Source organism: Amblyomma mixtum, chromosome 2, assembly GCF_055824585.1.
Source record: "Amblyomma mixtum isolate Tamu chromosome 2, ASM5582458v1, whole genome shotgun sequence".
In the NCBI taxonomy this organism is placed as follows: domain Eukaryota; kingdom Metazoa; phylum Arthropoda; class Arachnida; order Ixodida; family Ixodidae; genus Amblyomma; species Amblyomma mixtum.
Window position 1 is genome coordinate 237,662,489 of NC_143013.1, and position 12,563 is coordinate 237,675,051.

Below are 12,563 nucleotides of genomic sequence, written 5' to 3' on the forward strand. Positions count from 1 at the left end.
TTGATTGATTGATTGATTGATTGATTGATTGATTGATTGATTGATTGATTGATTGATTGATTGATTGATTGACGTTGTCAGAAGAGAAGGGGACTTGGCGCCCGAAAGCGCGTTGCCTTGTCAGATGGAAGGGAAGACAGCGGCTTGTCTCTGGGTCTCTAGTACTGAGCAGCAGTAACATGTCAACATAAGTAGACCACCCCATGAAATGCACGCCGGCAAGTGGCGTAGGTTGAGAGAAGACCATGGAGCTGAACTGTTCCTTTAGTCTTGGAGTTAGTAGGACTTCGCTCAAAAAGTCATGTGCCTTATAAGACTTAACCTATATTTTCAGCAGCCATGCATACTGTCACGTCTCTTATACTATGAGTTCGAGAGACGAGTGTGTGTCTCCAAAACTCAGTCTCTAGTGGTACGCCAGTGGTGCCATCTGTTGCTGGTGGCGCAACTTTGCCCTAGCGTCTATTCTCTCTCTCTGCTTTCGGTATCTTCAGTTTCTGCGCCTTTCTTTTGCTAAAAACCGCTCTTTATGTGCGCTAGCGCGACCATTTCCTGCCATTATAAGAATGCCCGCCTGCCTACCAGATTGTGGGCCACCAGCCCACAAATTGCCCACAAATAAGCACCAAGAGGCCCCATTGTACAGAAACGCAGGCGGTACCTCCCCTTCTAATATCAGTAAATTTCGATAAGCAACTAATCAGTGTGTGCAATGTATGGAACAATCACTAAATAACAATATAAACAACACGACAGAAATAATTCAAAATGTAATACAAAGCAACACAAAGAATAGAAGTGTATAGAGTGAAATACCTCATGCAGTACTGCAGAATACTGCAGAAAGCTCAGTGGAAGAAGACAAATAAAGAGGTGCTGTAGACGAGGGCTCCGGAATAATTTCGACCACCTGGACATCTTTGACATGTCCTGACATCGCACAGCTCACGGGCCCCTTTTGCGTTTCGCCTCCATCGAAACGCGGCCGCCGCGGCTTACAGCTTGTAAGTTTATAAAAGTAGTGGCCGTCAGTGTCGCGTCGACGGCTGCGTAATGGCAGCTATTGGCCACTGGAAAGATAATACCAGCTCTCGCTGAAAAACTGAGAACGAAAACTTCAGCGGTAGTTGAAAAGCGGCACTGTCGAAAATTACAGCGTCACACGGCGTGCGTATACATATATCCCTTCATGCCGCATTTGAGACATGTATCCGCTGCAAGCAAACAATTGCCCAGCGTATCAGTTTCCGCATACGGTTCTCCTTTTACGCGAAAGCGTAAAGGCCCCGTGTCGCGGAAAAATCGGTGTCGGCGTTGCTGTCGGCGTGACGGAATGATTAGGACTAGTCAATTACAAGAAGCTCCCATAGATGGCGCCAGCCACACTAGCGGCGCATCGCAAATCGCTCACCCTCGGGCCCTCGGGTTGCGAGTCAGACACGTTCGTACGGCTTGGTTAAAGCGGGGTCTTATATGTGTCGTGCGGTATTTCATATATTGATTGACCTTGTCTACGTGGGCAAGAGGAAGAGCTGTCGCGTCATACCCTTAATGGTGGATCCTAAGTGTACCCCAATTTCTTTTTGCGGTCCCGTTACACCGATTACAGAACTTTCTGCTCGAACAAATGCTCCGCCCACGCTATAGAGGATGAAATCGGTGATCGCTTACCTTGTGGGCAGTCCGCCTCGAATCCGAACTCGGTGTGACCACCGATCCATTGTCGCGTTGCCGGGCCTGCGCGAATGCAGAGACAAAAGAATAAAGGATGTGCCTGAAACTTGCTTCGAGAGGAGAAAGCCGTTTAGCGCGCACAGAAACGAGATTGCAAATTACAGTCGACTTTTGCCAGGAATAGCTCGTAATGTATCCCGGACTTTCGCGCTTGAAAAAATGGCATTTAGTCAACACTGAGCACAAAATTTCTCTGGCTATGTTAACGTTTATGTGGTAGCAAAACACCCACTTATCGCCGAGAAAAACTGGATTTCAAAACCTTCTCGCCATTTTATTCAAACTAGCAGTGTCCTTACCGAAAAGGACTCCGTGATAACCTTTTTAAAGTGAATGGCTCTGCAGCGTAGCCTCTGCGATCCGCGTTAAAAATTGGCGTCGACGCGAGCATTTTACTTGCGAAATCGGCCGGCAATGCCGACACCAGTATAGATTTTTTTTTTTGCTTTTTCTACAGTTATAAAAGCTTCGTTTTCGGCAACAGTGGTCTCTTTGTGATTAGAACGCGTAATCGACCAATGCAGGCCAACTTATATTTTTCCTCCTCACTTGCCCTTCCCAGGAAGCACAAAGTGAGATAGAAGCCTTCAAAGTAACTATCCGAAACGAGACAAACGGCTAGATAACGTGCGAGGAAAATCCGTTTTCAGAGGTTCAGCGTCTTAAATCAGTCACCAGTCAGGAACCACTAAACGGCGATGGTGAAAAGAGGTGCGTTCACGACGGTCGGTGCACGGCGGGTAGGTCGAACAGCGACAGAAGATCCGTTGTATACCACCACTACGCAGCGGCGACGCGAAGACCTTACAGAAAATTTCCTTACACAATTAATAGACTGTCTATAAACTTTCGTCTGTAAAGTCTGTTGACTTTCTGTAGACAAATTCTATAGACTAGTCCATAGGCAATAAAAATCCTATACACAGTCTACAGACAATCTATAGATTTATGGCCGTACACTTCTACTTATCTGCACATACCTTACAAGCCTCTGGGGAGGTACTGTGTAAGGGGGGTCAAAAACAGAGGTTTGTGTAAAATAGGTTAGAAATAAAAAAGCCTAGTAAAAGTGCAGCAAAATAGGCAAAAACAAGTGAGTTCAGATAACACCATATCGCCTTTCACAAAAATTGGTAAAGGTACACGGTAACTATGCGTCATGGAACAAAAATGGGTGACATGTCCATAGGCAGTCTATAGTCTTTTGACTACACAAAAGGAAATGTCTATAAGAATGCAACACAGTCTATAAGAAGTGTATAGAAAGTCAATAGACCATTTTTGATAAGGGAGGGAAGAGCGCGCGCAGCGAGGAAACCGCGCGAAGGAACGTGTATAGGGCTGCAGGCACGCGAAGGTTCCCGCGAAGACCACCGTATAGGACGAGTACATGGCGACGATGGACGGTCCGCAGGCTAACACCGCACACAGCTAGGTGGCGCGGAGAGCAGGAAGAGGGCACGAAGGTGCAAGAAATGGCCGCCGTGAAGCCGGACGAGCGAAGAACGACCCGGCGCTGAAACACGGCAGAATCGCATTGAGGCCTACGCGCGAACACGGCGTCCCCATAGTTAGCACCAGGATGAGGAAGCTGCATATCAAGAATCATATTTGATATAGAAATTGGCCGCAAAGGCGACAGGGCCGTCGCCGCCTGCTGCAGCGTCGAGACAGCTAGCAACTGCCCACTGAGAAGAACGCCGAGCGGAAACAGCCCGCCAGAATAAGATGCGCCTTACTGCAGAAGCATCTGTCGCATATTATATGCCTTAAAGAGGGCAGTGATAGAAGCCTTCTTCTACCCCGTACACCACGAGCCCGATAAGCCTGCCAAAATTGGATGCCTTCCGCCATGTTTCCCCAGAGTGCACTCTCTGCGGAGAACCGCACGCCACCCTGGACCACATCCTCTTCGGTTGCCCTGCTGGGACAGCCCGCCATCGGTACATGGGAGGAACGGGAGGCCTTCCTTGCGTCGCAGGACCCGGATGCGCAACTTCGCTGTGTGGTGCCATGGCCCTACGTGGCCTGGACACATGCGCGTAATGTGAGGACTGTGCGGCGGCCCTGAGATCTTGCATGGTCCAAACTCGGTTGCATAATAAAGTTTTCCATCCATCCAGCCAAAAGTTCTGCACTCTATAAAATGACTTGTATGGGGCTAACATATACACTTTTAGAAAAAAGGTAGCAGTACTTACTAACTTTTGGAGTAGTACCTGGTTGTCACATATGTTACTACCCTGTTAGTAACTGCAGTTAGTAACGGGGAAGTTAGTAACTTACTAACCTAATGAGTTAGTAACGGCTGCTACCTGCAGTTAGTAGCGGGAAGCTAGTAGTATTTACTAAGGAAATGAATAGAAACTCGCATATGTTGCTAGATTCATCGTACGGTATGCTGGCGTGGCTGGTCAAATTTATGCGTACTCCAAAAATAACAAAGCTTCACAGTCAATTTGTCTAATTCCGGAATCCAGACAGAGCTATCAGAGTGTGTTGGCCGTAAATCACACACTTAGGTTTAAGCTTATCGCACATTACATGCAGAAATTATGCGAGGTGATGGCATCACCACAAATCACATGAGGAAAAGAACAAATCGGAAAGAGTCACACTCGCGCACTGCTCATGCACATGTAGGGAAATCTTTCTCAGTCGTATATACTCCGTAAATCAGACTCTCATTTACGGGCTAGTGCCTCTTACCGGTTGAGCTAAGATACCAGCGTTAATTATGAAGTTGAGATTGTAAAAACAGCTTATTCTACCTAACCATATGCCCCTGCAAAAATGTTTAATTACAAAACCGATTTATTTGCACGACAATCTGTCACAGTTTATATTCTTCACTTTATTTTAGGGTTAAAGGAACGGTTGCTAACAAGGTAGTAACTAGCGACCATAGTTAGTAAAAAGGTAGCAAGGGCTACTGTTACTAACTACACCTTGAAAGGGTAGCAAATAGCTGATAAAAAGTAGTAAAACGAAGTCAGTGTCAGTAACTGCTGCCCTTACTATCTTTTTACTAACTTTTTTTTAAGAGCGTAGAGCGACTCCTCTGCCCCGTATTCACTGCAAGGCCAAAAAGGCCGTCAAAATTCTATGTCTTTCCTGCCAAAACATCTGTCGCCTGTAAGATGTCTTAGAGAGGGCGGAGATAGGCGCCCGTCTTCTAAATTCCTCTTTTATGCGTATCGTAAGGACAGATAGAATCCTGACGGTAAAATGCCTCTTAAAAACGTTTATTTCTCTCGAAAGTCCCTTTCATCCGTTTTCTCTCTACAATAGACGATTTTGAAGGCCTTGCGCGCTACCTGGCTTTGAGCGTCGCAACGCATAATAAAGGGAAGCGTCCAGGTACCGACAACCGAGTTTTAACAATATTGAATTTCTTAGCGCTACAATGACTGAAGTAAACAAAAAAAAAGTGTCCAATCCCTAGACGGCTACGTTAGATATGCCGCGAAATAAATTTGGGAAAACATAGCGATCAATGAACAAGTTCGCTTTCGGGTGCATACCGATGCCAGGAGCATGAATGGCCGGTAAGCGCGGCAGCGATTTGACGCTGGCAAAAGTAGAACACCGGAAGCAATTGCAAGCCGGGTCTCGAAACACGATCCTTTTGGTTTGGTTTGGTTTATTGGGGTTTAACGTCCCAAAGCGACTGAGGCTATGAGGGACGCCGTAGTGGAGGGCTCCGGAAATTTCGACCACCTGGGGTTCTTTCACGTGCACTGACATCGCACAGCACACGGGCCTGAATTTCGCCTTCATCGAAATTCAGGATCGAACCCCGCGTCTTTCGGGTCAGCAGCCGAGCGCCAGCCACCACGGCGGGGCCTTTTGTTCAATAATATACCTTCGCCGCCTTGACACCTGTCTTCTCACCTGTTTTATTGTTATATCTACGCTATAGTCGGGTGCAACTAAAGAACGAAGTGGCTTTTCCCCGGACCCCCTTCCAGCCAGTTGTGGCGTCGGCCGATCCTCATCAACCTGCTGGCGTCAATGCAGTGACAATGCAGGGAGGAGTTTATCCCCTTTCATCTGCCATTCCCTGCATTGTGACGCTAGCAGGCTCATGGGAATCGGCCGTCGCCACAACTGGCTGGAAGGGGGTCCTTTGTCGGGAAAAAGCCGCTGCGTTCTTGAGTTGTTTACGGTTTATGGTTTATTGGGTGTTTAACGTCCCAAAGCGACTCAGGCGATGAGGGACGCCGTAGTTGAGGCCTCCGGAAATTTCACATGCACTGACATCGCACAGCACACAGGCGTCTAGAATTTCGCCTCCATCGAATTTCGACCGCCGCGGCCAGGATCGAACTCGCGTCTTTCGGGTCAGCAGCCGAGCGCCATAACCACTGAGCCACCGCGGCGGACTCGTACTTGAGTTGTGTACCACTATAGTGCACAAACACTTACACGCGTCTTTCATAGTTTCACGGGCACAAAAGTTCTGACGCACGCGTCGCTCATAACGCCGGCTGAAACACTAAAATAAAGGAGACAAAGTGCTTTCACTAAGCGCAATATGTGCCGGCATGAGGACACGTACTGAAGTGTGATGGGATGTATGCAGTAATAGCACGAAAGTTTCCCCGAGAGAACTTCGGTACCGAAGAAAAATTAAAATTACTCGTTTAACCAAACATATCCAAGTAAGTTCAGTAAGTTCATTTTCGGGTAAAACCTGGTTTCATCCTATTCTTGTGGCCAGAAAAGATTTCTGCAAAATCGGCTTAAATTATTCGATTTCTACCCGAAAATGGCAGTCAAGAAAGTGCATAGCTTTCCACTGCAGAAAGCTGAGGGCACCGCACGGAAGCTTGCGGTTGTCTTGAGCTCACTAAAAAAGAAAAAAAAAAACGAAAAAGAACAGCCCGGGATATATAAACCTTATTTAAGTGCAAGGCAAGGCCTTTACATATACGCTGTAGTGTCGTAATGAGTTTTAATGAGTTGTCAATCCCTTTAAAGGAAGCGCACAGCGATTGGCCAACGGTCGACGGCTGATTAAAACAAGGTGAGATGTAACATTATGCACGCTGGCCAGTGTGCACGCCGGTGATAAGGCTCTGACGAATTCCGAACAGATAGCGAGAGGTTATCAAAAAAGAAAAGCGCGTGGAAGTGAGTGTTACATATACTAGGCAAAAAGAAAAAAAATGTAACTGGAGCTGGCCCCCAACGTTCCCGGACATCTCCACTTGGTGAAAAAGGTGCCCTAGCTGTAGCAGCTGTTACTGCGTCAGAAAAGCAGGCCGGCGCGTGCAAAGCTGCCAGTTTGTGCAACCTGTTCCCACCTTCCTTCCATGCCGGCATAAGGTTCTGGCGCAGTTCGATGCATGCATGCAACCGTCACCCGCAATCATTGCTTTCCTGAAGCGTACAACTGCACTAACGTCATAACGCAAATGCGCACTGTGCCTGTTGACCACCGTTGTGCTGTGCGAGAGTAATGAAACCACGAGGTCGGTCGTTAGCGCTTCACGAATCGAAGCCGTTCAAAGCATCTACGGTTCGATCTCGCCTCCGCTCTGCCGCTGCAAGCGGTCACTTGCTTGGTCTCATAATGGTTAAGACCAGGAGCCGGACCGACAAGTGCCTGCTATCAGGTTACGGTTGCTCTGTATGTATATCCTGCGCTGGCAAGCTGGTCTTGATCATGATAGCCACCAAACGACAGCCGAGGTGAGCTTCGCGAATTCCGATGTTTACGCTAACAGCACCCAAAAAGGAACACCGGAAGCGAGAAAACGGGCCAACAGCGATCCAGCGTGGGCGACGTGTGCGTTCATATAGTATACTGCACCTTTTCGGGTTGTGGCAGGAGCTCGCTGTGGTCGAACAATAACAGCGGCCGAGACTCCTCCGCTTCTCGGAGAGCGCGCAGCTGCTGACCCCGCATTTCTTCGCGCTGACAGAACAATGCGCACACGCGCATACATGCAGCGGACAGTGTGTATACGCGGTGGCCTGAGCGTGACCCTATAGAGTGATGTCACATTACTTTCATGCTCTATTCCTTCATTTTTGTCTAACGTATATAAACACGCACGCGGACTCTCGTTTCTTACCACGAAGGGTATTGCAACTGCACTTATGTGTGTATGTATGTATTCTGGTCAGATCATGCACGCACACATTACAGTGCACATTTGTCTTTTACGGAATTAAGAAAAAATAACCGCGTCACTACTGCAGCCTAAGTGCTACTGGAGTCAGAGTACTCACTGTGTTCCCTCGTACATTTATTTAGCTTTTAAAGAACTGGTTGGCTATAGAGGGCGCCATGGGTAGCTATACCAAAACGGTTGCTTTGTCTAAATCAGCTTTATGCTTCCCGAGCTCAAATGGCTCCCAAATTTCTCGCGAGATTGTTCGCAATTTTTATTGAAGTACGCATTCTGCCGCGCATTTATTTGACTATAGATATACGTCATAAGGCGTTCTTCCATTTTTCTGAGGACACATGCACAGGCACGCAGCAGAGAGCATGGAGAAAACTCATAGAGGAAGAATTGTTGCACCTAAGGCTTCAAAAATTTTCCTGCACATTCGTGGGAGAGCCCACGCTCAAGAAATAGATCATCGCTGACAAACCCAACTTTCGCTCGGGTCTGACGACAGACGAAGAGGCAAGGGGAGCGGTAGATCAAGTAAACTTACCTAAATTCTAGAACCGAAGTTAGAAAAACAAAACCTACTCCAGGTGTTTCTGCAGGGGCCCAGCCCCTCAATTCCAAGCTGCCAACAAAAAAAAAATGTCTCCCCTAACTGCAGCTTCTAGACGTTAAAACTTGGGTACCACACGTTTAAAAAGTAGTTTCGCCCTGCTTCATCTCGCGTCACCCTGTTTTAAGGCTGCTTGGATTGAGAGCTTGCGCTTTGTCTTAAACTTACTCCGAAACCTGCCAGTAGAATATATGTATGCCATTCACCCCGCAAGTCAGCGCTGTGCGTTTGAACGCGCGACTCTGCATGGAAGTTATCTCTACTGCAAGGACATCGCCGTACTTCGAGTCCACCACCGCACGCTGTCAGCGTTCTCAGTATGTAGTAGTGGCACCAGGAAAAGGAAAATGCACGGACCTGTCGATTCGCGCCAAGTGGGCCACTATCTTCGCTGTTAGTAAGGCGACTCAGAATTAAGCCAGCAAGTGGTTCTCTCAAAACTCCCACTTGGCACTGAAATAAGTTTGACGTTCAGGCTGAAAGTGGAGAGCAAAAAGAACAAAATACAGAGAGCCTAGTTTAATAGAACTCGCCTAATTCGAATTCCGGCATAACCGAACCGATGCTTTGATCTCCGCTTATTGATGCTTTGATATCCGCTTTGAACTTCGCTTTAGAAACTTCACCAACCAATGCAAAACTCTGCTCGCACTAGCCACAGCATTTCAACTCTCTTTGAAATGCGACGATGCGGTATGTGGTGTGTGGAAGTCCCGAAGCTCCATGTGGGCTACAACACACACCAAGAGCGAAGGCCTCCGAATTAATTTCGTCCACTCGGGGTTGCTCAAGGGCACGAAATCACATATCACACGGGCGTTTTTGCATTTAGCCTCCTTCTAAATACGGCCGCCACGGCCGCCGGGCGCGGCCCTTCCCGCATATGTGATTAGATAAGAACCCCCTAAGCGGACTTCCTAGTACCTTCGCATTGCACGACTGCTAGGAAACCTGTCAAACGGTTACAACGCCGCATCGGCGTACATGAAAGAGAGTAGAAACAATAGGGGGGATACATAAAGTGTCTAGCCTAGTACTTGCGATTACCTATTAAATGTCCGATAATGGCTTAGTACTCCCGATTCACCACCTACGCAGCTGTAGTTTTACTAATCATTCTCCTGTTACTCGGAAGAGCACCGAATGGGCATTTGACCCGATACGTTGCAGCAAGAAGTGAAAATAGGTGACCTTTCTTTTGTTTTGTTCATTTATTACAGCGATAGCTGTCGAGGCCACGCTTCCCGCGGCTGCATGGCGTCGTCGTTGTCGGCGTCGTAACACGAAGGAGTGCGAGAAGCGAAGGGGAGAGGCAAAGGTGCAACACGCTTGAAGTTGCAATAGTACTTTGCTTTCCTCTAATTGGTACATGTCCCTGATTTAAGGGCTCACTCAGCAAGTATACAGGATTGGCGTCAACAGACAGCTAAATTTTATTGCAAGCAGGGACCTTGTTAATACACCTTAAAGAAGGCCGTTGCACAGAATCATATTTGTCAGATATCACATCGAACACGCACGCACCAAGCACGGACACGTAGTCCACAAGGAATAAACCGAAACTCATGCCGAAAGCAGGCATTTTCATGCAACTCAGGGTGTGATAGTCACGTCGCTACCCCACCCAGAAAAATGGTACCGATAAAAAAGATAAAAAATAGAAGAGAAGGAACAGGAAGTGTTCAAATCGTCAAGAAGCGCAAAAAAAAATGTGCAAATAGTAAGGCGTAGGAAATTTTACGCACAGAAGCCTTGCTATAAAGGGCTATAATCGTTAAAAACGGTGTTGTATATTAGTAAAACTCTTTAAACGGTGATCCATATCCGGTCACAAAAAACTAGAAAAAAATAAAACTCGAAATCGCAAAAGGCACAGAAAATTAAAACATAAAAGATAAATATGGCTACTTTCACACTAGCCCGTTAAGAAATTCTAGCTCAAAGCAGACGCCATGCTAACACATCTGTCCCCAGCTTGGATGATGAAATAAACTTCGAAGATTTCTCGATCAATCCTGTCACCCGCTCTTTCTAATTCGTACATTTGAAGTCGGGGTGGCAGCTTTTGCCCCTTGTGCAGTGTTCGGCCAGGTGGGATTCCGAGTGCTTGCTCATTGACACGTTGTATACGCTTAGTCCTGTTTGACCTGTGTATCCGCACTTCAATGGGTATCCTGCCCCACGCTCGGGATGTGCAATCTGTGTGCTTAGCCACGTGTTTCTTCGTGCACTGACCTTTATTGTTTTCGCTTACTGAGTGCGCACGACACCGCCAACTTGAATGCCGAGAACACCGCATTGATGTCACCTAACAGCCACCTTCATCCATATATACAGGGTGTTTCACGTAACTTGAACCAAGGATTTACAAAAAAGCGGTAAACCGCGGCCCGCTGAAACCAACGACACATTGTTCGCCATCATGTGGCGCTCATCAGAACATTTTTTATTGCGCTTAATTAGTTAATTAACTAAGATGAATTATGCAAATTTTCAAATATTCATTTTAGTGCCCAGAAAGTTACGTTAGGTTGTAGAGCAGGTTTATAAACAGCCGATCCAGTTTGTTGTAGCATCGTATCTCCTACGGGGTCCGTTTTTCCGGCATCTAAAGAAAGCCCACGAAATGTGAAAAAATACCACGTGACTACGCTACTTCGCTACGGTCAGAAGGCACGCTCCGTTTGCTCGAAACGCCGTTCAGAGCGCTGCAATTTGGTAGCGCACGAGCGTAGTCACGCGGTATTTTTTCACATTTCGCGGGCTTTCTTTAGATGCCGGAAAAAAGGACCCCGTAGGAAATACGATGCTACAATAAACTGGATCGGCTGTTTATAAACCTGCTCTACAACCTAACGTAACATTCTGGGCACTAAAATGAATATTTGAAAATTTGCATAATTCATCTCAGTGAATTAACTAATTAAGTGCAATAAAAAATATTCCGAGGAGCGCCACATGATGGCGAACAATGTGTACACGGTTTCAGCGGGCTGCGGTTTACCGTTTTTTTTTTAAATCCTTGGTTCAAGTTACGTGAAACACCCTGTATATGTGATAACCTATAATGCTATAGTCTATATTAAATTGGATTTTTTTGTCGTGCCTTTTTATCGCATCGACCACCAGAGCTTTTTGCTTTCTTCAGCAGGTCTTCGCAGACTCCTGTGATTACCGCAAGGGGATACCCCGCGTCGACCAATCTCTGAACCTACCAGTGAATGCTTAATTTAGACCAGTTGATGTGTGCATGCTATAAGCATGAAATTATTTTAGCTCCCGTTCTCGGCGCACTGTAGCGGACATTCTCTGGGAATGGCGGTGAACCTGAGGGAGAACATGAGCTCGAACCTGAAGCGAACTATCCGAACCGTTCCGTCCGCCCTCCGGCACACTCGGAGCGGAAGTAGACCCGTGCGGGTGCTCCAAGTTGTCGAATGAGGACGAAGCGAAAGTTCCTCGGGCGATCATGACTGCCCTGATCATGACAGCCGCAGCGCGAGGACGATCATGACTGCCCTCTCTCCACTCAGTGACCTAACCCAAAAATGACCCAAAAACTGTCAAAAACCGTTCATGCGAAAGCAAAATTTCATTGGTGAAAACCTGGGCAATGGTTTGGTTTATTGGTTTATTGGAGTTTAACGTCCAAAAGCGACTCAGGCTATGAGGGACGCCGTATAGTGAAGGGCTCCGGATAATTTCGACCACCTGGGGTTCTTTAACGTGCACTGACATCGCACAGTACACGGGCCCCATCGAAATTCGGCCGCCGCGGCCGGGATCGAACCCGCGTCTTTCGGGTCAGCAGCCGAGCGCCGTAACCACTGAGCCACCGCGGCGGGGTCCTGGGCAATGGTGTCATCTCCTTTAAGTAATAAAACTGCACGAAAACAAACGATTTTCCGCGGTTCTGCCGTATGCTTTACTACGTGCACGCTGTCAGGAGTGCTGGACGCACAACTATTCCAAAATAGTAAGGTCTCCGTGGCTGCTTTCAGTGTGCGACGCGGTACAGCGCTGGAGCTTCTTCTCGTGTGGCGTCGCACGCGAGGCGGCTTCACCGCATCAACTGCGAACATCAAGTG

The 12,563-nt window shown here is 47.4% G+C and overlaps 1 protein-coding gene across 5 annotated transcripts in view; it reads right to left on the minus strand.

The window, feature by feature from the left end:
* Nucleotides 1-12,563, minus strand: part of LOC149363053 (cholesterol transporter ABCA5-like) — a 144,022-nt gene that overhangs the window by 121,889 nt on the left and 9,570 nt on the right. For all 5 annotated transcript variants that reach the window (XM_089573351.1, XM_089573347.1, XM_089573352.1 and 2 more), the window contains exon 2: nt 1,672-1,737. In XM_089573351.1, the coding sequence (XP_089429477.1) occupies nt 1,672-1,737 (66 nt within the window). The remainder of the gene's footprint in view (nt 1-1,671; nt 1,738-12,563) is intronic.